At 41.5% G+C, this 24825-nt stretch overlaps 1 protein-coding gene across 3 annotated transcripts; it reads right to left on the reverse strand.

Annotated features, from left to right (window-relative positions):
• Nucleotides 1–232: 232 nt before the first annotated feature.
• LOC103721381 (transcription factor PCF2-like) lies at nt 233–8313 on the reverse strand. 3 transcript variants are annotated; one of them, XR_003388357.4, is made up of 3 exons: nt 7048–8303; nt 3265–3371; nt 233–502 (listed from the first exon to the last, which is right to left on the reverse strand). XR_003388357.4 is itself a non-coding variant. In XM_008811563.6 (2 exons), exon 1 carries the CDS (start codon nt 8155–8157, stop codon nt 7048–7050), a length of 1110 nt encoding a protein of 369 aa, XP_008809785.4. In that variant the 5' UTR covers nt 8158–8313; the 3' UTR covers nt 4016–4495. The 3 variants fall into 3 exon arrangements, 2 of the variants coding, with proteins under 2 accessions (XP_008809785.4, XP_008809784.4); XM_008811563.6 differs by lacking the exons at nt 233–502; nt 3265–3371 and adding an exon at nt 4016–4495 and having other exon boundaries at nt 7048–8313; XM_008811562.6 differs by lacking the exons at nt 233–502; nt 3265–3371 and adding an exon at nt 6390–6910.
• Between the last annotated feature and the right edge of the window lie 16512 nt (nt 8314–24825).

The following is a 24825-nucleotide window of genomic DNA, read 5'->3' on the forward strand; positions in this document are numbered from 1 at the left end:
TTTATGAGAGAAACAAGAGCATCAACAACAAATTGTAGGGTGCAGCAACATATATCATCAAACATCAAGTTAAATCAATCATGAACCCCATTATCAAGCCATATATCCTACTTCTCATTTGCATTGTGCTACTTCATTCTGCCATGGATGTGCTCAGCATTATCTCGTTTCAGCATACGTTACATGAGATGAATCTTAATAAAAACAATACCAATGTACCAAAGGAAAAGCATTGTAGGAAAGAAAAATATTATAGAAAACTTTTCCTGCCTCAATCTTATGGAGGGGTAATCATGTATATTTATAGTTGAGAATGTACAAGAGATTACAACTAGGATGATACAATGATAGAAAGAAATGATAAATAAATTTCTAGAATCAATCCTAAATTTATGCTATTCAAAATTCAAAATACAAAATTCAAAATTTCAAACTCCTTAAATCATGGATCCTTGATATGTGGCTTGATATGGAGCTGAAATGAAGATATTGCCAATACCCTCTGCAAGTTAAGATAGGTACCGTTGAGAGCTTGGAATGCAACTATTGAAAGCATCAGAAGGCGAGTCCTTTGGTAAATATATCAACGAGTTGGTTGTTGGGGGACATGAATCGGACATGAAGCTAATGACGAGCCACTCGCTCTCGAACATAATAAAAATCAATTTCAACATGCTTGGCTCGTGCATCAAATACGAAATTGGTAGTGAGATATATGATAGATTATTACACCAAAGTATAAAGCTTAAAAAATGGGAGATATCTAATATCTATAGTAAAGACTGAATCCAAATTAGTTCAATAATAGCATTGACGAGCCATTTGTATTCAGATTCGGTACTTGAACGCGTCACAATGCATTGCTTTTTAACACTCCAAGATATGAAATTAGGACCAAGAAAAATATTGAAGCTACTTATAGAATGCCAATCATCAGGATCACCGGCCCAATTGGCATTAGAATAGGCATGAGGAGAAGAGAAGGAGCCTTTGGTTAGATAAAGACCATAGTCAATAATATGCATCAACTATTCATAAATCGACGGCGCGTGAAAGTGAGCCTATTCATGAATCGACATACTTGGTTGACTGCAAAAGCAATGTCATAACACGTAAGAGTAAGATATTAAAGCACACCCACCACACTTCGATATTGAGCCAGATCAGAAAGTGGCAAACCATCAGAATGAGAAAGTTGGGATCCAACAGATATAGGTATTGAGACAGGCTTAGAACCATCCATATTGATTTTGAGAAGAAATCAGAAATATACTTTAATTAGTCAGATAAAGTTCAGAAGTAGTAGACTTAGCCTCAATGCCCAAAATGTAGTAAAGAGAGCCTAGATTCTTTATAGCGAATTTAGTTAGTAAGAAAGTAATAAAAACATCCAATGAAGCAGTAAGAGTGTCAGTAGAAATAATATCAACATAAACTATGAGTGCACATATTCTTTAGTGCACTTGATAAAAAATGAGCCATAAGCCTTAGCCCATTAAAGCCTAGAGTATGTAAGTGAGAGTCAGCCATTGAAACCAAGTATGTAGCACCTGTTTAAGACCATAAGGAGAATGCTGTAGCTTACAAACATAAGTAGGATGGTCTGGATTAGTAAAACTAGGAGGTTATTTTATATAATCATCCTCAGCAAATTGTCCATGAAGAAATGCATTTTTAATGTCCAATTGCCCAATAGACCAATATTTGAAAACTGCAAAAGAAAGAACAATGCGAACTGTGATAGGCTTGATAAATGGGTTGAACATCTCATCAATCAACACCCTCTTGTTGATTGAAGCCCTTAGCAACCAAGGAAACTTTATAGTGCTCGATGGAGCCATCAAATTGCCTTTTGATTTTGAGCATTCATTTGCAGAAAATAATATATTGTGAAGGAGAGGGTGGAACTAAAATCAAGTACCATTAGAAAGCAATAGAAAGCACGATAGTGTACTCATCTGCCATCACTTCATGCCATTGAGGGTCATGTTGAGTTTGAGTGAAGCAAGTAGACTTGGCAGGGATAGTGGGAGTCACAAATGCCCAAAAATATTTCATGCTAAAGTGACATGGCATGAGCTTGTCATCCTTGGAGCATGTGACCATATGACAATCACCAATATAAGAAGAAGTCACTAATTTGAGAGCAATAGGTTCAGCAGTGGCTATAGAATGTTGGTCACATGTCATGGTTGGGCCATTATTATATGTTTGTAAAGAACCAGGTTGAGTTTGAGGATTTGGGGTTGGAGATACGAGTGGATTATTTTGACTAATCATTGGACTCGAATGCAAGCCATGTAAAGAAGAGACAATAGGAAAGCTATCGGTTGGCCTGGAAGCATCACTAAAAGAGTTCATGCATAAGAAAATACTGTCTCATCAAAGATAACATCATGAGATATGAAAATGTGCCTAGAAAAAGGATGATAGCATCAATACCTATAAAAACATGTAGGATAACCACGAAAGACACATAGAAGGAAAGACACATAGAAGGAAAGACACATAGAAGAGAACAAAATTCTAATTTATTTTTATTACAGGAACAAAGATAAGAAAACATAAGAATCCAAAAACATGAAGAAAATTATAATCTAGCTTTTTAAACATTTTTTCTCAAGGTGAAGAAAAATGGAAAGCATGTGTGGATAAACGATTAATGAAAAAATTAGTCATTTCAAAAGCCAAATCTCAAAATTGAGAAGGAAGATTAGATTGGGCAAGGAGAACAAAGTCTACTTCTACAATATTACGATGTTTGCACTCCGTAGCTCCATTTTGTTAGGAGGCATGAGGGCATGAGAAATGATGACCAATTCTATGACCATACAATTTTTGTTGAAACGACTGCTATTAAAACTCATGAGGATAATCAGTTCGGAAAAATTTAATTTTGCATTGTAAGCAACGTGCAACCGAAAACTAGAAAGATATGATAAATATCAGAATAATTTTTCAATGGATAATACCAGGAGAAACAACTACAATCATCTAAAAAATATATTTAGTACCGAAACTCAAAATATGATATAACAGAAGAGTACCCCCAAATATCAGTATACACAAGTTCATGAGGAGAAGAAGAGCTAGAATAAGAGTGTGAAAAGAATAAAGAGTGACTCTTACTTAATTGACATGCAGAGCAAATTGAAACTTTATTATTGTTATAAAAATTCAGACATAAATTATTAAGAATTCTAGAATAAGAGGTATAAAAGCATGGCCAAGATATTGATGCCAAATAAATTGAGAAATACTAACCGAAACAGCATATGCAACAGAGCCTTCTTGGTGATACTCCCAAGTGAGAAACAATAAACTTTGTTCTTAAGCATGCCCTTGAGGAGGGTTTGAGCAAAGGTGAGGTCCTTCACACAAAAATAGTTAGGATGAAACTCAAAATAACAAAATTGTCATGTGTGAATTAAGATATAGATAAAAGATTTTTAGCGATTTGAGGAACATGTAAAATATTACTAAGTTAGAAAGAATGAGTAGAAGTGTATAAAAGAGAGTGACCGATGATTTTAATAGCCGAACCTGAACCATCTCCTATGTTAACCTAGTCATAACCATTGTAGTTGGAGCTAAAATAAAGATTGGACAAATTTGGAGTCATGTGATAAGTGGCACATATATCTGTGTACCATGTTGGATCATTCACGACAGCAACATTTGTTTGAGCAGAACAGCTTTTGCTTAATAGGACTGATCGAAACGATGATAACACTTCAAGATCGTGTGCCTATATTTGTAGTGGACTTGACAACGTATCTTATTTTGAATTCAACCATTAGTAGCATTTGGAGATCTTAAGACACGATCCTTTTGATGGTAAGGTCCCTATGGAGAAAATGTAGATGCTCCATCATTAGATAAATTATACGCTGGCTACTGGAGACATTGTGGTTGATCTCATTAGCTGTCTTGTTGCATATAATTTGCAGTGGGTAGAATCCCACCTATAACCATATAGAGTTCTAAAAATTTGGAGTCTCAGTCGGGTATCATATTGGAGAAAAAATAGCATGTACTTCTTCAAAACTAGGGACAATCCTCGTGGCAAGAACTGTAAAGACAAGATATTAGTACGCTGGACGAAGGCCAAGCAAGATTTGATGGCGTAAATCGGCGGGCAATAACGGTCTATTAATGGCAGCCAAGTTGTCTAATATCTTCTTTGCCCCTTACAGATAATCCTTCATAAAGAGCAAGGCCTTGTTAAGAGTATGGAAATCCTTTTAAAGAGTACTATAACATGCTTCATTCTGGATGGCATAAAGCTATTTGAGAACAAGCCAAACATCTCATGCATGTGGCAACCCGACGACATGAACCATCATTGCATGGAATATATTATTGAAAAGCCATGCCAAAGTGTTCTGATCATGGAGAAGCCATGACTTATAAGCCGGATTAGAGATTGGCTTCTTTATTCTTCCATCATCTGAAATTGTGATTATCGTTGGAGGTGAAAGCAAGGTCGTGCCACCTACAATATTTCATAGTTGGTTGGTTATTAAGAGAGGTTGAATATGTACCTTCCAGATAATAAATTATCCCAATTAAGTTGAAAAGTAATTGAACATGGACCGGTAGGTGTAGGCATGGAGTTGAAAAAAGATGCCATTGTGATAGGTAAGGTTAAAGACTTTGATACCATATAGAAAAGAAGAATATTATGAAAAACTTTTTCTACCTCAATCTTATGAGGTGGCAATCATATATATATATATATATATATATATAGTTGAGAATGTACAAAAGAACACAACTAGAATGATATTAAAAAAATAATAAATAAATTTCTAAAATCGATCCTAAATTTATGCTATTCAAAATTTAAAATTTAAAATTCAAAATTTAGAATTTAAAATTCAAAATTCCAAACTCCTCAAATCATAGATTATTGATCTGTGGCTTGATATAGGTACGAGATAAATATACTGCCAACAGTCATAATACACTCTTTAGAGCCTCAACTTCAGATATTTTTATTTGCAAATCTTCCTATTACAAAGAAATACCTTTACAAATCTCCAAATTCATGCACTAATAAACAAAAATTCTGTCCCAAATATGGAGTTGCGAGGGTACCAGGTAGGTGACAATCCATCTAAATTTAAAGATGGTGGATTCTTAAGCAATTAACTAATGGGATTGCACTGCAATATCCATTACGTTTTGTAAGACCAGTTCATCAGGATTTAAAAAATGTGAATTGCAAGGATGACATTGTTAAGTGGTTTCCAGAGGAGATTGTGCTGCAATAATCCACAATGTTTTGGATGGACCTAAATGGTTTTATTACATTATAGTCCTTATCTGCTTTAAAAAAACTTTACACCTTCCAAGCTTTTTAGATGTGTCCAAACCTAGTAGGTCATGAAATTTTTAATAAAGTAACTCATTTCCTCGCACAAACAAGAGAAGACTGCCGTTACCTATATTCCTGCCACCTGAAGATACCATTATAGCCCAGCTAAAAAAAAAATAAAACATATTATTTGAGAGAATTAATCATCACATTAATCCCAAGAGTCAAAAAAGTTCGCCATGTCCATGGCCGAGCTCATCCGGTTCCTGGAGTTCCCAGGGGCAGGACCCGGGGTGCAGGAGAGAGGGTCTCGTGTTGCATATCTGGCCTACCACTCCTGGTTAGACAGGAATGTACGAGTCTTTGAGGGTCGCAGCTCGTCCCCGGGGGCGGTGGTGGCCAGGGCCTTTCTGCATGCAGAGGAGTTTTTGAGCACTGCTGTTAGGTCACCTTCCAGGTTGGCCAGGGACATCTGGGGTACCCCGACCGCTCTTGGAGCGCCCATCTGTTTCGTATCCTGGGTACCCCCACCCCCTGGTTTCCTGAAGGTGAATTTTGATGGTAGTTTGGCAGCTGATGGACGTGGTGGAGGTGCAGGCTTCGTCATCCGTGATCATGATGCCAGGTTAGTGGCACTGGGGGGGCAGCGGATCTTCGATGCATCGGTGGTGTGTGCGGAGCTCCGAGCCGCATGGAAGGGCATATCTTATGCGAGACGGATACTGCATGCCGACCAGGTCATTCTAGAGGGCGACTCAGCCACTGTGATTGATTGGATTAGGGGTCGTGGTCGTGCAGGTGAGGGCAGACCGTTACTCATGGATATTCGCGGACTTTTGCAGGCGTGTGGAACCTATCAGGCTACACATGTCTACAGGGAAGCGAATTGTGCAGCTGATTGGGTCGCTGCCTATGCGGCTCACCATTCTGGTGGTTTTACTGTGAGGGAGCCCGACACTGTGCCGGAGTCTCTGTTAGATTTACTTGCTTCTGATTTTGTAGGCCGTCTTCATACCCGTAGGGTATGAGCCGCCGTTGCACCAAAAAAAAAAAAAAAAAAAAAAAAAAAAAAAAAGTTCGCCATTTTAAGGTCAAAATAATATGCACCATCCCAGCCGGAATCCACCAAGCGGAGATTCGGCGTGCCCACGCCTACCGGACTCCACGTGTCGCCTCTCAGGAGAGTCGGTTACTCGGTTCCCACCAAGACACGTCTAATTATTAGATGGACGAAGTTCAGTGGACCAGCCAATAGTCACCCGCCACGTTACTCCTTATATTTAACCAATTCAGGATCAAATGGGAGGGGCCGGTTATCAGCCGTACATCTGGATCCCCTGGACCTGGTCCATGCCCTAATTTCTCCGCCGCCCCACGCTTCCAGCTACCACCGGACGCGTATACCCTCCGGGGTGGGGCCCGCCGCCAGGCTCCCGCCCGCCCTTTCGTTCGGTTCCGCTTCCAACCCAATCACGTGATGGACAGGTGGTGGCTCCCGCCAGTGGGGACCACCGTCCCTAAACCCAATCAGGAGCTCTCGAAAGGGTGCAAAAAGTTAATATGTACTCACGTGCGCTGGTGCGTCCCACTCTGACCAAAAGCTTAGGATAATAAGTGGGGCAAAAGGAAAAATTTCGTCCATGGGCCATGGCCGCTCTACTGAACTAAATACAACTGCGTTTTTTTTCTTCCTAAATTAGAAACAAAGAACAAGGGAAGAGAAAAACCTAGTCTTCTGGGCTGGATTCCGATAGCGGCTCGTCGTCCTCTTCTTCTTCCTCCGGCTCCTGCCGTTGTTGTTCTTCCGCTTCTTGGCCGTGCCGGCTCTCCACCGACTCTCCCATGAGCTGTAACTCCTGCGTCTTCCCCGCCTCCCCGGCGGCGGAGGCCCCGTCCTCGCCCTTCTTGCCATCGACGGCCGCCGAGCCGTCCGCCGCCGGCAGCGGCTGTGCGTCCACCGTCGTTGCAAGATTCAACCCAGGCATGCTGCCGGGGAACACCGCTGGAACTGGCCTGGCACCTGCGAGGTTGATGATCTGCGGCGATGGGAACGTCCATATCTGCGGCTGCTGGCTCGACGGCCCTGCCGGGATTGCCGACGAGGGCGGCAGCATCCAGAGAGCTCCAGGAGGTATTACGCTCGCGCCGACGGTGTTCCCCATCGCCCACATCGGTACCAGCCCAGACGGCGCCGCCCCCACCGCCGCGATGGGGGCCATCCCCGTCGACATGGAAATGGCGCCGCTGCCCTGGAGCAGCGGGTCTGCAGCTGAGATAGGGTAGTACGGAACTGCTGCGACGCCGCCGCCGCCGCCGCTGTTGGCGGCCGCCCGCGTGGGTTGTAGCTTTTTCCTCCGCTTCGCGCCGGACTCTTCCCCTCCAGCGCCGTCCGCGGTGGAGGTAGAGCACCTGGAGGCGGAGGCGGCCTCGGTGGGGATTTTGAGGGTACCGTCGACGGTGGTGGCGATGGCGGGGACGGTGCCGGTCCCGGTGGCGGCGATGATGGCGGGCTCGGCGTGCTGGAGGAGCCACCGGATGGTCTCCCCATCCGACTTGTGCCCGAGCTCCCGGGTTAGTTGAAAGATCCTCGCAGCGCAAGCGGCCGGCATGCGGATCCTCCGCCCGCGGCCCTCCACCTTGGTGTGCCGGTCCTTGCTCCGCCCGCCCGGCCGCCTGAGGAACGGTAGCGCCCCCATGAACTCCATCGGCTCCGGCTTGGGGACGATCAAACGGTGGTGAGTCGGCCTCGCCGCGCCTCCGCCGCCATCTCCGCCCATTCGAAGACCAGTCCTCTGGCTGTCCTCGTCCTCCTCCTCCTCTTGCTTCTGCGAATCCATCCCCTTTCCCCAAGATCTAAAGCTAGGCAGCTCTCCGCGCGTCCTTCGCTTGCCGTCCCTTCCAATAACCAAAAAAGGCGCAGCCTATTTGCTTTCCCTCCTCGTCTCCAGCTCCAGAACACGCAATTAGAAAGCAAAACCCTGATACTCCAACCCAGGGCTTCCTTATATTTATCCTCTTATCTCTCTCCTCATCTGACCCACCGCCCCCAACTTATTCTCGCTCGCCAAACCGCCCGATCCGGCCGGGCCCCACGGGATCCAACGGTCCAAATAATTTCTCGTATCAGGATATGGGCGGCCTCGATGTTGCAATTTAATTTAATTTAATTATTCATAAACATCGAGCTTATCTCGTCCGTCCGTTGGGTCCTCCCCTCTCTGTGACTCACCATCACCGTCCCTACCGGGCCCGTACCTCTTCTAGCCGTCCGTCAGGTGCGGTTCACATCACTCCATCCTTTCTCCGATTTCATCGGCTCCAACTCCGCGTGGGCCCGTTATATTACGTGCCTCGTGTCGAGTTCTCTGTGGATAGTTTCTTTTTGCGGCGGAGCTTGGGCAACAGAGGATCCAGTTCCCTTTTTTTTGTATGTTGATCGGATGGCCGATGCGTGCGGAGGCGACAGGCTGGAGCCAACCGAAGGTGGGACCACGGAGTTACCCAGATCTACAGATTCTACACGTATCTCTTGTTTTTTTGGTGGGCCGAGTGATGACGTGTCACGTTGGCCGTGGATCAAACTTTGTTTAGCTGACATGACGCGGTCCATACACCCCGTTTAAACTTTTAGACGTACACGCCGTTTTCCTGAACAGCTGCACCCCCTCGAGCCGGTCACTTTTTGGAGAAGTTTTCACTATGCACATCAGCACGGTTTTTCTCATATGAGAGTCCTATCTTCAAGCTTTCTTATGGTCAACTCCGATAAATCTATTTTGAACAAAGACATGAGAAGAGGCACGAATTTTGTTATATAGGACACATACACTAGGATAGTGGATGCATGTAGCTGTCAGTTATTTGACATCTCGGTTCCCAATGCGGAGTTGAGAGCTACTTAGACGGATCTTCATCATGCCCGACGCAATTTACAAGCTAGCTCTATTATTCTGAAGGATGACTCGACCACGGTAATCAGTTGGATCCATAAAGGCCCAGGGTAACGGCCACGACCACTCATTGCTCCGAAATATCTGGATAATGATGAGGGACAAAGAGGCCTTTCAGGCCAAGCATGTTTTCCAAGAAGTCAATGGAGTTACGGATTGAGTAGCTGCTTATGTGGTCAGTCATTTTGGTAGTACCTTGTGGATTGGAGATGAAGAGTTGTTCTGGGTATTCTTAAGCATTTTATTTTTTGATTTTTTTGGGACCTACCCGCTTAAAAAAAAAAGAAAAAAAAAAGAAAAGAAAAAAAAGAGGAAGAAGAAGAAGCACGAACGGGAGGGTAATAACGGTGGTGGTGGTGCGTGCCACCGCTTTGGACTGTCTACCGAGTAGCTTCTTCGCATCTGGGCCGTACGATCGACTGTACGATCTGCGATGTGGGGGAAGATGGTGGTGGAGATCCATTGATTGGATGGTGGGGATTGGTGCAACTCTTGTCGGGGAGGGGATTCAATCAGCTTTGCTTGTGGACGAAATTAGATAACAACAAATAGGACGGGTCTCTCGAGATGCAGCTGGAAAACGACCCGATAAGAATTTATTGTACCCAGCCCACATGACATCATAGGTAGAGATGGGTCTTAGTATTCATATAAATTTATGTTTTTTTTTGGTAGAATATAAATTTATGTTTTGAAATGGGGAATAAATTATAAAGTGCGGCTAAGTTGACCCAAACCAAACCTAGAGTATGCCTCAAGCACGCATGAGCTCACACATGCTTAGCTGTAGGGATGGCACATAGTTTGAATTTGATTTGGCTTAGTGGCTAACTAACATATAACTTACGCAATGCGTGGGAATCGGTTTGCTTAATTCTACAGTTCTGATCATTTGATCAGGTATCCCATATGGATATACCATTTCATTCTTAATCTCTTGTCTAATCAAGACGAAAAATTAGCTGGGCATCGCATTTAATTCTTAATCCCTTATTTAATCTAGGCAAAAATTTATTCAGGGCTTACTAACCGATATTTCGTGTACAAGTTCTCTTGAAGTGAAACATGAACACTAGAAATTGCTTTCTTATGATGCAATCACTGTGTAATATGTTGGGTTCTTCACTAGAGAATGGAAATGCTTATATCTTTCTCTTCACTTAACCACCTAGGAATTGCTTCGACACTAAGAATTGCTCTTTTCTCACTCCCAACTCCTATAAAAATTCCTAAGCTAATGTATGATCCACCATTAGATCACATTCTAGTTAACCCCAAAAAACCTGACATCTATTTTTACTCATCCACATAAAAAAAAAGTAATACAGATATTAAGAACAAAAGAGACAATAGTATTATTTTTTTTAAAATTTTTTGGAGGATATACCACAATAGTATTTTATCCATCATTATGATATTCATATGGTGAATAAAAAATTTTGTACAAGTTGAGCCTCCATTTTAGATAGAAGGATTTGAATTTCATATGCACATAAAATGCAAGAATAATATACTTCTTGCCATTAATGATCATTTGGATTTGAATACTTACATGCCACTTTCGGTTACGTTGTTCCATTACCAATACATGCATCCACATATGGATAGGGTAGTTGGGCTTCCATTACCAATACATGCATCCACATATGGATAGGGTAGTTGGGCTTCCACATATGGTCCACATATGGTAGGATGCTTTCGTATTACAAATTCGATTTGAGTTGACAACCACCATCCTTGCTCGAATTAATGACTTCAAGTCAAAAGGTGGACCATCTTTTGCTATTGCAAATCCAATTTGTGGTCCTCTTTTTTCTCAGCCTGTAGGTAAAGCAGCTTCAACATTCTCCAAGGACAAAGGTATTCTTTGAGACTTATGTGATGCTATTAAGAAATATAAAAAGTTTTATAAGATTAAATATGTTGTATATCTAGGGCATGTTAATGAGGTTTGGAGACGAAAAGTCAAGCTTCATTTGAGGGCAGACATTGAGGCAAAATATGTGGCTAGGAAGAAATAGTTAGGGCAACTTATAGATTGGTTGGCTTGTGGCAAGCTATTCCATGCATGGTTGGCTATATGCCAACCTCTAAGGCCAATGACTATATTTGGGATTGTGGATCTGGTAGCTCTCATCGAATCCACTATAAATGGTTCATTCATCTTGATTGGGTATTATTGCTTGTATTGAAATTGTGAATTTTTCAGAGGGCAATATCTTTGTAACTTTTGGCTATAAGGGTGAGTTCTTGATAATTCGATTAATATCATTTCTTCACTAACTTAACCCTTTTATTTTATTTTAAAGATCTTGTGGAGGCCATCCTAGTTTATTCTGCTTAGTCTAAGGCTAAGCCATCAACCTTCAAATGGAAGAAGGCCATGGTTATCAAACCTAGGCCAACTACACCATTGGACCCTTGTAGCAAATGGAGATGAACCTATAGCTCAAGTGAGAAAGCACCCTCTGACCCTCTAGTAATCTAGGAGGACAGTGAGGGGTTAGATAAAGGGTTCTCTTATCTAGAGTCAATAACTTGACCAACATTACCACCTCTCTATCGGCCAAACTTCACTAAAAACTCTCTTGACTCCAAGAGCGAGCTATAGAGCCTCCCGAAGATTTAGTCCATTCTCCCAACCAGACAATGCAAGTTGGGTCACCATAGCAGTTCTACTCAGAGCCTCAATCACCTTTGTAAGGCCTGAAAGCTATCATCGAAGCTGGCTAGGCCAATGTAGAACCCTCACCAATTTTCATTCCTCCCCGATCCTATTATAGAGTCCACCTCTAAGTTTTTGTTCTCAAGCTTTTCAACCAATAGCCAAGAAGTTAAAGTAAATAATCAATTATACCTCCTTTTTACTTATGGTCTTAATTTCTAATAGGTCAATTCATGCTTGCAGATAAGCAGAGGCCACGATCGCTCCATCCTAAGCTCGTCGATCCTTATGAAGGCTTGGTTAGCTATACATTCAGCCAGGGCCATCCTCGGTCAGCATTCTTGTTTTACTTAGTACTTCAGCCAAAGTTTTGAAAGCCAGGAGGGCAATTCAAAGGCTCTTTAATCTCGATCTCAATGACCTAGTTATCCCTCGAAGAATGACCATATCTAGAGTGCCACAAACACTCTATTGCATGCCATTGATCTCCTAGTTGGTCAAGCAACAAATTTGACTAACAAGAGGGATAGAATTTCTTACTTCATCCGAACCCATCACCACTATCTTCATTGGCCGATGAAGTTGAGCAAGAGACCTCACAAATGGAGGAGTTTAAGATCAAAGTAGTTGTTCTTGAAGACGAGCTCAAATCAATTATGAATACCTACAATAACCTCTAGGATAACATTCGATCAATAAAGCGTCCAATTAGTACTTTAGAAGCCTAGCTGATTAAAGATCGTGATAAGTTGAAGGCTCTAGAGATGATTCGAGCCGAGCAGAAAATGAACGATGTGGAGAAGTTCAAGGCTCCGGATGAAGCACGTGCTTGGCTTCGCAACTCTGTTTTCCTGCTTCCCAAACTTCCTTTTAGAATGGACAAGATTGATGAGAAGGCCAAGCAATTATAATGTGAATGCCGCAAATCAAGAATATAGAATATAGCTAGGAATCTATAAGCTCCCTCATCCTATAACTCTAGCTTTTATGACAAATTATTGTTATTGTATCCTTTGTTTGTAATCCCATTTCTAGACTAAACCGATAGCTCTCCATTCTAGTCCTCCGATGGACATTTGCATGGTATATTTCATCTATAGGTGGTATGAGGATTCTTGATGAATAGCTGACTTCAAAACAAATAAAGTTTTTTCCAAACGATACCAATACCATGCTGCCTCTTGGCATATGAGTTTAACACGCATGATGGTTGGAGAAACAATGGCGGTATCCAATAACATGGATTTCCTCTAGCCCTCATAATGGCGGTAAACTATATTGTAGGGCAATAGAAGTGCTATCACTCATTCATTACCAATAAAGGATTAACAACTCTAATCGTAGAGATTTATGTCGGTGTGATTACATCGATATTTCTCCATGTAGCCATCTACAAATCAAGATGGCCAAACCTTTTCTTAGGTTCGATTGTCAACCTAATATCAATTAAACTATTGGTGACACTGATTCAGTCTATCTTGATCTTGCATTCACTTGTAGGATACCTTCCTCCTCGCCTCGGTCTGTAAACCTTATGGGTTCTCTAGGATAGTCTTTAGTCATATTCATCTTGTAGACCATAAATTGGAAGTTAGGTTTCTCTAGAATTCTGAAACTCTTATACTGAAAAATTGAGAGGCCAATTTGCCCACCGCAAATATGATTAGTCGGGTTCACCACAATATACATCAGAGCATATTGTGGCATGTCATATTAGCTCTCGATAACTGACACAATCCTTTCGACCAACTTTGTCATCAAAGCTAAGGACATCTTGTGTTGTTTTACAAGTGACCTCGACACATCGGCCACTTGATTAGTAATTACTTCTAGTATATTGCGTTGGCTCTCGTCCTTATTGAACTTGAACTATATAACCATATCTTGTAAAGGACCAGCTAGTGGATGGATTAATTTTGCCTGAGGAATATGGCTTTTGACGTCGGGCTCTCAAAGAATAGTCTGATCACCAAGAGCTTTAATTCCCTATGTGGCTGGAGAAGCTTGCATAGTTGGCATAGCCTGTGAACTCTAAAATTTTCGACATGGTAAAGTGGATACCCTATTAGTCTTGATGACTAAGTATCATTTCTCTTTCAGGTGGCATCTTAATAACTCCTCGTACACCCCACTAGGCATGTCAGAAAAGATGTGTTGGTGTTGGATTCTCTATAGGGTGGAATGCCGCATGAGTCCCTAGCTAGATTATGCAAGTCCATGGGCATGCCACCATGTCAAAATCTAAAAAGAAAAGAGGATAAAAGGGTTGATGGCATGGCTACAGATCTACACTAATAGCTATGGATAAACTAGGATAAAGCAAGATAAATAAAGCAAGGTACTTAAAGTGTAATTGTAAAAACAAGAATAAAGATAAAAATAAAGGCAAACGATAGGTGTTTGATTGATCGAGGGTTGTCTTTCAAAGTTACATCCTATTATATATACATCATGTCATAAATGATCTTGTAACCATTTATTCCAGATGGTGACACCTGCTCATACCTGACCTCCACTCCTCTAATAGTTTTAATGACTGACGCTAGATATTTTTTACTCTCCACATTTCGATAACTATCATGCCTTGTATTATATCACGATTTCTTTTGTTAGGATAATGAGAATGATCTCCAATAGGTCACTGTATCTAATCGACTTCAAGCTCTATATCAATTGTCTTCGCTCGATTTGTCTTCAATAGCTATTCGGCCTACCAGATGAGGATCTTTGAACATTTGAATAATTAGCCTTCATATCTCGTAGGATCTCCATGCATAACTAGGATGATAATGTCCCTTAGTACAAAATTTCAATGTGCATGATATTCGAGTGGAGCATAGCTTCTCCTGTAAACATGGTTGCCCCCTAGCCTTTGTTATCACAAGGCCACCACATTGTCGCCTATCTACAAAGGGATGGTTGATGTCCTTAACTGAAGTTTGCACCCTCAGTCCGACATTATCTTTTGTACATGATTTTGTTATCTCAATTAAAACATTGTGAGAACATCATACAATTTCCAATCATATTTTCTCGAATAGTCGAGACTAAGCTGTTAGTTGTAAAGATATCAACATTCGACTCCATAGACTGATAGGCAAATTCACCTTTAGTTTTTCTATCGGTTGGGATGACTATAGTCTGCATCACAACATGCTATGATCGAGAATTAATCTTTAACAACAAAATTAAGCTTCTTCACTTGTTCTGTTATTATATTTAGAGCTACCTTATTTTGCTCTACCAATGACTTTAACATGGCAACTGCTTGGCATGAGAACATCTTCAATAAGCTGTGCCTATGTTCCTCCGGATAAGACTGAAGTTGTATGACTATTTCTTGAAGAAGATCTATTATTAGATGAGTCAACATCATCTAGGTAGCATTTATAACCTCCTAAGCAGTATTGCAGTAACTATACCATGTCCCACTAGACACCATAAAACTTGTTTGCCCTTTCTTTGTCTTGTCCAACTATGCCTAAGGACTCGTTTGTGAGCAAAAAGGGTGATAAGACAAATGGTAAGAGGTAGATAGATGTGTGGGTGTGCCATCCACGTTAGAGCAGTTAGAAAGATGGTGATTAGAGGGAAGATGTGAGAATAGCATGGGTCTAAATATCTTGATTTTCAAGAACTTTTGCTACTTCATACCACCGTTCGAGAAAGAACGTGGGGAGAAACTTTTATTCACTTCATTGAAATCCTAATCATGATAAAAGTCCCCTATATATAGGGCCCAAACAAGAATAATTAACATAAACCCCTTACACAAAAATAATTCCCAATAAAGCCCTAAAATAACACAAATAAAGCCCTACCCAAAAATTAAAATGCAAACAAGCCCATAAATAAAATAAAATGTTAATAAAAATAGTGGACTAGACGGACGAATGATTAGCTCTGATGTCCCCATCAACTCCTTCCGGATGGAAAAAGCTCAACCTCGTTGAGTGTAGGTATGTCCGGCTGTCGTACTGCTCTAGAAGGTCAGGATCAAGACTCTGCAACTCGGCTCACAAAATCTACGTCACATCCGATTCGGGTCGACCTTTCTACTGGACAAGGTAACGCCGGTAACTTTCTCTCTTGGTAAATATAACATGCTCATCTAATATATATTCTATGTGTTCTCTGCATGCATAAAATTTTAGAGTGGAGGATCAATAGCAGGTGATGGATCAAGGTGATCAATAAAGGTGGGTGTATCAACAAAAAGGTCAGAAGGAATGAATGTTGTCTTTTGTATGGAACTCAATCTTCAATATTAAATGTCGCACTGATTTCATAGTCTTCAGGAAGATCTACGACATAAGCATTCGAATGGATTTTCTTTAGGACTTTGAACAATCCCGCACTACGAGCTTGCAACTTTTTGAACGTTCTCGAAGAAAATCGTTCAAGTCTAATTCTCACCATGACGAAATCTCCTACATTCAACTCTTTGTAACGTCTATGCAAATCAGCAAGGGATTTATATTTTAAGTTATTAGAGTGAATACGTTTGCTGATTTCCTGATGCAATGAATGCAGGTGTGATGTAAATGATTGTGCAGACTTACAGACTCTATGTTGACGAGACATGAAAATTAGGTCTACGGGCTGCCTAGGTTTATAACCATTCACCATTTTAAAGGGACTCATACCTAAGGACCTATTGACCGAACTATTATATATAAACTCGGCTGTCAGTAATACTAAATTTCAGATTCTAGCACGTTTATCTTTCAGATATTTTAACAGGTTTCTAAGGCTACGATTGACAACTTCAGTTTGGCTGTCGGTTTGAGGATGATAGGCAGAAAAAAATTTTAGTTTGGTGCCCATCATGTGCCAAAGAATTGTTCTAAAATAGCTCACAAATCTAACATCCCTATCAGATATAATAGATTTTAGAAGGTCAAGAGGTCTAACGACTTCATTGAAATAAAGTTTGGCAACTCCAGAAGCGTCAGAAGTTTTAGAATAGAGGAGAAAGTGGGCCATATTTGAGAAACAGTCCACAATCACAAAAATAGAATCGTGTTCGATAGAGGTACGAGAAAGTCCTAACACGAAGTCCATACTAACATCTTGCCATAGACATTCGAGACAAATCCGAATTTGGTGGTACCTTCTCTTCAGATCAATCTTAGAAAACATCGTGGCACCAGACATAAAATCTAAAAGGTTGTCTAGCCTAAGAATGGAAAAATAATACTTAATCGTGATTTTATTAATGGCACGACTATCAACGCACATCCTCCAAGAACCATCTTTCTTGGGAGTGAGGAGTGTGGGTACAACACAGGGGCTCAGATCTCATGAACATACCCTCGTGTGAGGAGTTCGTCAACTTAACGTTTCAGTTCAGAATGTTCGATGGGTTAAGCCCATGATGGGAAAGATTAGGTAAGGATGCTCTGGAAACGAGATCAATTGCGTGCTAGATATCACGCATCAGAAGAAGTATGTCAAAAAGATCCTTAGGAAAAACAGAATGAAACTCCTCCAACAGGAAAACTATTGCTGGTGGATGCTCAGGGTTCGACTCCACATTGATGACTCTAGCCACAAGGGCAAACACAGGTGATTAGCTTTCAATATCTTTCATTACCTCTTTCGGAGTAATGTTGTGAAGTGATTCATCTTTTCGTAGAGTCGCACTCTTCTTTTCAGGGGCGGGCTCTCTACGAGGTAATGAATTCAGTATAATTTTCGGACTTTGGAACATAAAGCTACACTAATTCGAATGTTCCTGAAGTGTGATGTCCATATTGTACAGCCAAGGTCTTCCTAGAATGACTTGACCTACGTATATCAGAATGCAGCCACACCAGATTTCGTCTTTATAAGATAGGAATTGAATTAGAATGAGGCATCTTTTCGATACCGAAATGGATGTCTTATCTACCCAAGCTACCTTATATGGGTTGGGATGAGGGGTAGATTTCAGGCCGAGGCGGGTGACAACTCCAGAAGCAATGACGTTGATGCAACTCCCGCTATCAAATAGGATTTTGCACATTTTACCATTGATCTTAACGAGAGTGTAAAATAGGGAGGTCCTACGCCAATCTTGTTCGATCTTATTCTGAGCTAGAGTACACCTAACTACATGAAGCCTAGAATTTTGGTTATTTAGATCAGTGAGCTCCTTTTGGGGTTCAGTCTCGATAAACTCTAACTCGGTCTGTTCGTTTCCAAAGTCTTCTACAAAATTCTTAATGTTTGCTTCGTAGACTTCTTCGACACATTCATTCTCTTATGTTCCAACTTTTAGTTCAGTCATTAGATAGGTCTTGGCATTACATTGGGATGCTATATGGCAGAATTTTTGGCACCTAAAATATTGAGTTTGGCGTCTAGAAGGAGGGTTGGGACCTAATATGCCTTTTTCTTTATCATTTTAAGGATTCTAGACGGGCATCGGGGACGTCCTAGTCGGTGCTTGACTAGGGCTGGGCTGGTTAGAAGGATCGCGGCAGATAATTTTGATTAGATCGGGCTCCTGGAGCCATGGGTCGAGGGTCGGTACACCTCACATGGGGCTCGTAAGAAACTATCCACATCTTGAGCCAACTGGTATGCTTGGCTAAGGGTGGTAATCTCTCGGAGGATTAGTTCTTTATGGATCTCCTCACGGAGTCCGGCCTGAAATCTAGAGAGAGTAACAGTCTCCTCTTCGATTACACTACACCTCATATAAAACTCCTCAAATTGTGCAATATAATCAGCAATGGTTGATGTTCTTTGAGTTAGTTTCTGCCACCTATCCATAAGACGTTGTCGGTAAGAGAATGATAGATATTTCTCATTCAGCTTTTTCTTCATATCCTCCTATGTGGTGATACGAGGAAGCCTTTGGGTCTCACGCATATGTTTAACATTATACCAGTACTAGTGAGCTTGTCCAATAAGCTTCATTTTGACAAATCGTACTTTTCTATTGTCAGTCATTTCGTACCACTCAAAATAATTATTCATGGCTGCTCTCCTATCAAGATACACGCTTGGCTCTAGTTGACCAGTAAAAGTAGGGGCATCTACTCTTACGGTATGCAGTAGCCATTCATCAAGATCGCGCTGGTACTCAGGAGGATGTTGGTTCCTAGGAGGATAGGGAAGATCTACAGGTGGTGCAGCCAAACCAAACTCAGGATGGGTTGTGATTGGGGCTGGCAGTTCGGGGGGTCCTAATGTGTTGCACTAGTGCACGGATCTCTTGCTTGAATTTTTCATGGTCAGCTTACAAGGTAGCGAACCGTTCAATGAGATTTTATAGAGCCTCGGAATCCATAGTAGCTAAAGGAGTTTTAGGTTGAGCGAGATGGTACTCCCTACTGCTACGAGTTGGCATGCAATGATAATACTAGTTGATGATGTGAATGCAATGTTACTAATAAACCCTAACTGACCAAATGTGATGTAAAACAACCTATTAATGCAATCTACTATGAATTCGGAAATCAGCAAATTTTTACAAAAGTAACTTAAAATTAAATGTTACCAATTTGCACTTCAATTACTTTAGAATTAAAGTATGAAATTAATCGCTATAAGAAGTTAGGTTGCAAGAACGTATTACAATCGTTCTAATCCTAAAGTAACCTGATCGACGGATGTGGAGAAATATCCTGTCGCTAGGGTGTGCTAATTTAATATCTAGATTTAAATGGTGAATGGGATGGGTTTGGTAATAGATGTTCTAGGTTTTGGAGTTTGATAATAATGTGAGTTTTCAAAATGTGGCTATCATGCAAGAGAACTAGAACATAATTAGATAAACAAGCCCAAAAGAAGGAAGAACCTATTATCTATGTTGGATGCAATCAACTATAAGCATCCGCTGTAGAGTCTCAAACACAGAGAGAATGACGGTTACTGGAACTGTGGACTTGACCCACGAGAAGTAGAGGTCTGCAGGCCCGAAGTAGAGGCTGGGGCTCTGGTGTGTTGTTCGGACCTGGCCCGAAGGCTAATGAGGAGAGAGGGGTGTTCTGGTGTGCTGTGGTAGGGGAGGAAGGGTGCCTCGGGTGAGTTACGACCGAGAGGAGGAGGGAAATAATAGGGAGCTTGAGGCCGGCGGCGACGAAGAAAGAGGAGGCGGTGCGGTAGAGCAACAATGACGGTAGTGATGGTGGCCGCAAGAGCGGTGGCGATGGCTCGAACTCCAGCAGGGAGGAGCTCGAAGCAGGTCGGCAGTGGGCTTCGGGTGTCTGTCAGAGCGGCAAAGATCCGGGTGGCAGGGACGGTCGACGACGGCTCGGATGCGGTAGCTGGGAAGAAGGTGGCAGCGGCTCGGTGCGGCAACTTCGAAGATGAGGAGGCCGAGTGACGCGGAGGTGGTGACAAGGCACGGGAGGCGCGGTGCTGTGATCGGCCGCGAGGAAGGAGGCGCACGGCTTGGCGGCACTGCGGCGACGGTGGGGTTGTGCTACACGGGCGATGGCAACAGCGAAGGCAAGGCAGAGCGCGGCGGAAGGGGCAGTGGCGGGCAGCGGCAAGGAAGAGGAGGCGACGATGATAGGTAAGGGTTTTTTTCCTTTTTTTCTTTTTTTAATAACTCAGACCCGTTAGAATTCGGATTAACGAGTTTGACCCAATCCGATACCCTTTATGGACCCGTCACATGCGGGGCAGGTGACACTTTTTTTTTTTGAAGCGGAGCCGGGCTAACGGGTTATGGGTTAACAGGCTCGATACTTACTCGTTAGGGCTTTCTTCAACCTCCCTATGGCTACGGGAAGGTGTGCCGATAATCGTGGTGGCGGCTATGGGCGGGCGGAGGGCGCGGCAGCGGCTACGGGCTTGCAGTAACCGACGGCGACCGACCGCGAGGCTCCACGGCGGCGGTCTCCTCTGCGGACACGACGCAGGCGGCCGATCTCAGGCTTCCGCGAGCGGCAACAGAGCGTCCGATGGTGGCGGAGCTCTTGGGGCACGCGGCGACACTTCGGAGGAGCGGCGCTCGGCTTGGCGGTGGCACGATGCAGTGGCAGTGGAGCGTGGGAGTGGTGGCCGCGGGCTTGGCGGTCGGCAGGACGGGCCCAACAAACAGGGTTTTCCTCTCTTTTATTTTTTCGAAAGGCCTGATGGAGGAGGTGTGTGGTGTGGGCCGGATGAGGGAAGAAGAGATCAGGAGGGGCTCTGTTTGGAGACTTCGGCATGGAAGAAGAAGCAGGGAAAGGCAAAGGTGTTGGGAATTGTATCCTAAATGTCAATCGTCAGCATATTGATGATTGAATATTGTAAATAAATTGACAAATTAATAAAGTATTATTTGGCATTATTCATCATTTCATCTTCAAATGAACTCTTATATGATGAAGTCCTTAGGACTTATGTTATGATAAAGGAGGATTTATCTTTGAGTCCTTAAACTTGTTCGCGACCAAATGATATGTTGTTACTAGGACGACAACATTATCGAGATTAGGTCGTTGTGTGACATATACGTTGGTTGTCCTCTTAACCAAGGAGTGTGGAGACACTGGTATGCCATACAGGTGAAGTGTAGGAGTACATTTCACTGAACGTGACCAATTCCGGAACGCTCTACTGTCGAGAGATGTTCCGAGTGGATATGGGTATAAGTTTGGCCCTCTGACCTGAGACCGCAACCTGTGACTAGCAAGCAACTCACTGTACTTTGGTACCGGACTACCTGAATTTCTAATTCAGTGACGGAAGGTCACTGGGTGCAGTCAAGTACTTGCGTAGTCAGTTGTGAGTCAAGATGGAATTGACCCCTCCTGCAAACAGGAGATAATGTCTTGTGACTAATTTAGCAAAACCTTGGCCAGGGTAATCTCAGTGAGGAGTCACGGGATATCTAAAGTTAATCACATAATGGATGTACTAATTATAGGGTTGACAGTGAGCTCTAAGTCATCCTGGCATTAAGAGTCAAAGGGATTGAATTATACAGTAACCATAGTTCAGGGTTCCAGAATATTTGCTTCGCATATATTCGGCCTATTCGGACGTCGGGTACCATTGCTAGATGGTCACATCGATTAGTGTAGGAAGTCGTTCCTATACTACCGGCTTAGGTTCGAACCTATGAGGTCACACGCATAGAAGATTCCTGATTGATCAAGAAGGCTGATGAATGATTAAGAATCATTCAGGGGTAATTTGTTCAATTCGATTGGCAAATTATCTTATAAAATAATTAAAGTAATTATCGGAGGATTAATTAGTAATTAGATTGCTAATGAACTCAATTGGATTGAGTAATTAGACTAAGGATGAGCCAAATTGAATTAGATTCAATTCTGGGCTCAATCAGGGTTTTTGACCTGATTGGATTAGGTCTGAATCAAGAGGACTTAGGTTGACCAAATTAAATTAGATTAAATTTGTGCTTAATTAGGGATTGACCTAATTGGATTAGGTTCAACCCATGGTAATTGAATCATTCTAATTGTTAGGATTTAATTAAATTAAATGGGTTTGATCTGAAACTATTCGGATCTTGAAATCCACTTGTCACATATCCATGCATGGCGCCATAAATTGATTTTTAATATGATTAAAAATTAATTTAATTTATTTAATGGTGCCATGGGACACTTGGCAACATCAGGGACCTCTTTCATCATTAGATGGGTCGAAATGGAGAGATAAATTCATGAAAAGAATTGGATAAGATCAAATTCTCTCTCTTCATGACATATGCCATCCTTATCTTTATCTCACTTCTAATTAAGGTTGAATTTCGAATTTAATCACCACAAAATCACCACGTGACCCTCTAATCTGATTAGGGGCATGGGAATTTCGAAATTGAAAGAGGGAAGTGGCAACATGATGAATGGTTTAGATTAGATCAAGCTTCATCATGTAATGGCACATGAACTTGAATTTTGAATTCAAAATTCAAAACCCCACAAAATCCTCCACAAATATGGGATGGTTGGCATGAAGTTAGGTAGGAGAGCAACATTAAAAGGACCTCCATCATCTGGTGGTCGAATTCAAGGAAAAAAGAGAGAAAAAGAAGAAAAAAAAAAGGGAAAAGAAAAGAGAGGAACCCTAGTTCATGCATGGAAAAATTCTGCATTCAATCTAGCTGACTTCTTCCTCCTCTAAGTCCATCGCGCCATTAGTGTTAGGGGTCCCTGATAAGAGTCTTTAGATCAGATCTAAGTCCTCTTCAATCCCTTTAAACCTTTCCTCCAAGTTCTTCCAAGAAGGCGGATCAAAAGTTGATAGTGTTTGGAAGATCAAATTTCAGCCTCAAGAAATTCTGCGCAAGCTAGCACTTCCGCAGGATTGGATCTCTTCAGGAACTTCGCGTGGACTTCTTGTAGAGGCCATTCGTGTGCGTGGCTGCGAAGTCGAGGATCAGATCCACAAGTTTCGTCCATCATAAAAGGTATTAATCCTACATTAATCTTTTATTATGGTGTCAAGATCTAGGTCTGATTCCCCGAGGTTTTACCCTCTTTTGGGGCTCCTCACGGAGATATCTCCAGAATTCATTCAATGGATATTCGGAGATTAATCGAAATAGAGTTCTTAAGTTTCAGATCTGATAGTTAATCATGCATGAAAGTTTTAGCATAATTGTTTAAACGATTCCGGCATAATCCTATGTGTTCTTAAGGTGCTGATTTCTAGATTTGATCTTGTAAGCATGCATGAATTAAATTGTTTGATTCGATTTTTCCGCTGCGTTTTAAAACTTAAAAAGAACTACGTATGGCTTGATCCCCCTTATGAAGGGGTACGTAGGCAACCCGATCAGGTTCAGCCATGGTTTTAAAAAAAAAAAAAAAAAATCCGCATGCTTAACACCGAAGAACCTAGGATTCACTTTCAGTGGTATCAGAGCAAAGGTCCAAGAGTTGTGACCGATCTCCGGAAACTCTCACGCGTGATCGTGTGACGAAGCGTGGCTCTCCGTCCGGAGGCGTATAGAGATGCGTGCTCTGATAGGTATACATGGGTGTCACCCTATTTTTAATAGGACCGAACCCATGTAGGAGTGGAGACTCCCCTAACAGTGGTATCAGAGCCAGGTTCATGTTTAAACTTTTATGTTTTAATTCTTGTAATTAAATCTGAAATCATGAGCATGATTAGATTAGATCTAAAGTATTTTTTATGATTGATTTAATTGCTGATTATGCATGATTAACTAGATCTGAAATTTTGAATGCATATGATGCATGTTTGTGTTAAGATTTGTAACATAAATAAATCTGAAATCATAATATTGTTTAGATTAGATCTAAATAAAATTTATGATTCATATGATCTCTGATTTTAATGAACAAATCAGATCTGAAAATAAAAGTGAAAAAACAAATACATAAGATGTATGTTGTTTGTATTAATTCATGTTGTTATGTATATGTGATGCATGAACATTAAATATAATGACTTAAACATGAATTTAATCTGATTACATGTGATTAATTACAAAAACTCAGATCTGAAAATATGTTTTAAGAACTGAAAGATTGTAATTAATATGTAATTAAAAAGAAATATGCAATGATCAAAACTTTCATAAGTCTAAACTTAATTGAGAATTAAGTGTTATGAAATAGAATTGTAACTCAATTAATTGACATTGCATAATTCTTTGGGCATATGGGTTAGCTTGAATCAAGTTCCTAGGATTGGGTTAGACCTAAGGTTAGAATCATACATGGACAAATAGAATTAATTGATCAAATCTAATTAAGTAGTAACTAGATTAGGTCAAGAAAATTCTAGATCAATTTACAATAGTTGTAGATGGATCAAGTCCATGTCTTTGATTAGACCAAGATGGAACTTGATTTAGGCTCAGAGGTGTAGCCCGAGTCATTTGAGTAATCAAATCGAAATTGATTAACCAGTCGGTGTCTAAGGTAAGTTTGGCAGTTTTGACCGGTGGTTTTTAATTGGGAGCT

This window comes from Phoenix dactylifera, chromosome 10 (genome assembly GCF_051530095.1).
Source record: "Phoenix dactylifera cultivar Ajwa chromosome 10, Ajwa_hap1_PhDact_Kaust_v1.1, whole genome shotgun sequence".
In the NCBI taxonomy this organism is placed as follows: Eukaryota; Viridiplantae; Streptophyta; class Magnoliopsida; order Arecales; family Arecaceae; genus Phoenix; species Phoenix dactylifera.